This window comes from Saprolegnia parasitica (assembly GCF_000151545.1).
Source record: "Saprolegnia parasitica CBS 223.65 unplaced genomic scaffold supercont2.175, whole genome shotgun sequence".
Lineage (NCBI taxonomy): Eukaryota > Oomycota > Saprolegniomycetes > Saprolegniales > Saprolegniaceae > Saprolegnia > Saprolegnia parasitica.
This window is the reverse complement of record NW_012156569.1, coordinates 53,478-54,120: the sequence shown is the minus strand read 5'-3', so window position 1 is coordinate 54,120 and position 643 is coordinate 53,478. Positions and strand designations below refer to the sequence as shown.

Genomic DNA, 643 nt, shown 5'->3' with positions numbered 1-643 from the left:
AGAAGGCGATGGTTGAACAAACGAGGTATACAAACCGAAGCTGCGATTTTTTTAAGTTATAGAAAAGAGTTGGCCGAGATTAGGGTTGTGATTGCTGTTGCCGCGCGAGCCGCTCGCGCATGTCGAGGACGATTTGCTTTTGCGTCTCGATCGACGACTGCATGCGCTCAAAAAACGGGTCGTCGAGCGTCTTGGTGGCCGTGACAACCGCCGTCGGCTCGTTGGTAGTCTTTGGCACCTCCCGTCGACCCAACCCCGGCGACGTATGGTGGAGTCCCGAGGCGACCAGAGTGTTTTCGCCCGTCAGCGCATGCGCGTTGGACCGACGCGGCCGTTCCGAGTGCGCGAGCTGCTGCGCCAAATTTATCCACCCCTTGTTGCTCGGGCGAGGGTACTAAGGCATACCTCGACTGACGTGTGCCTGTCGAAGGTGCCCCGGTTGCATAATTTGCTTTGGGCGCAAACGGCGAGAGACTGGAGATATGGGGAGTTGATTTGTTAATTAAAGGGAATAACTTTTGGTCCTTAATGAACGAGAAAGAAGTTGGATTTGTGGTCTACGGCGTTGGTTCAGGGATATTACTATGGAGTGGAAAGTGGACTATTTGTATAAGTAGAATAGGAAAAACGATTAAAATTCAAA

General features: G+C 51.9%; 1 protein-coding gene across 1 annotated transcript; it reads right to left on the bottom strand.

The window, feature by feature from the left end:
• Nucleotides 1-79: 79 nt before the first annotated feature.
• Nucleotides 80-445, bottom strand: SPRG_15272 (hypothetical protein; the record flags this gene model as incomplete). Its single annotated transcript, XM_012354679.1, has 2 exons — nucleotides 80-352; nucleotides 416-445. 2 exons carry the CDS (start codon nucleotides 443-445, stop codon nucleotides 80-82), a joined length of 303 nt encoding a protein of 100 aa, XP_012210069.1.
• Nucleotides 446-643: the final 198 nt, after the last annotated feature.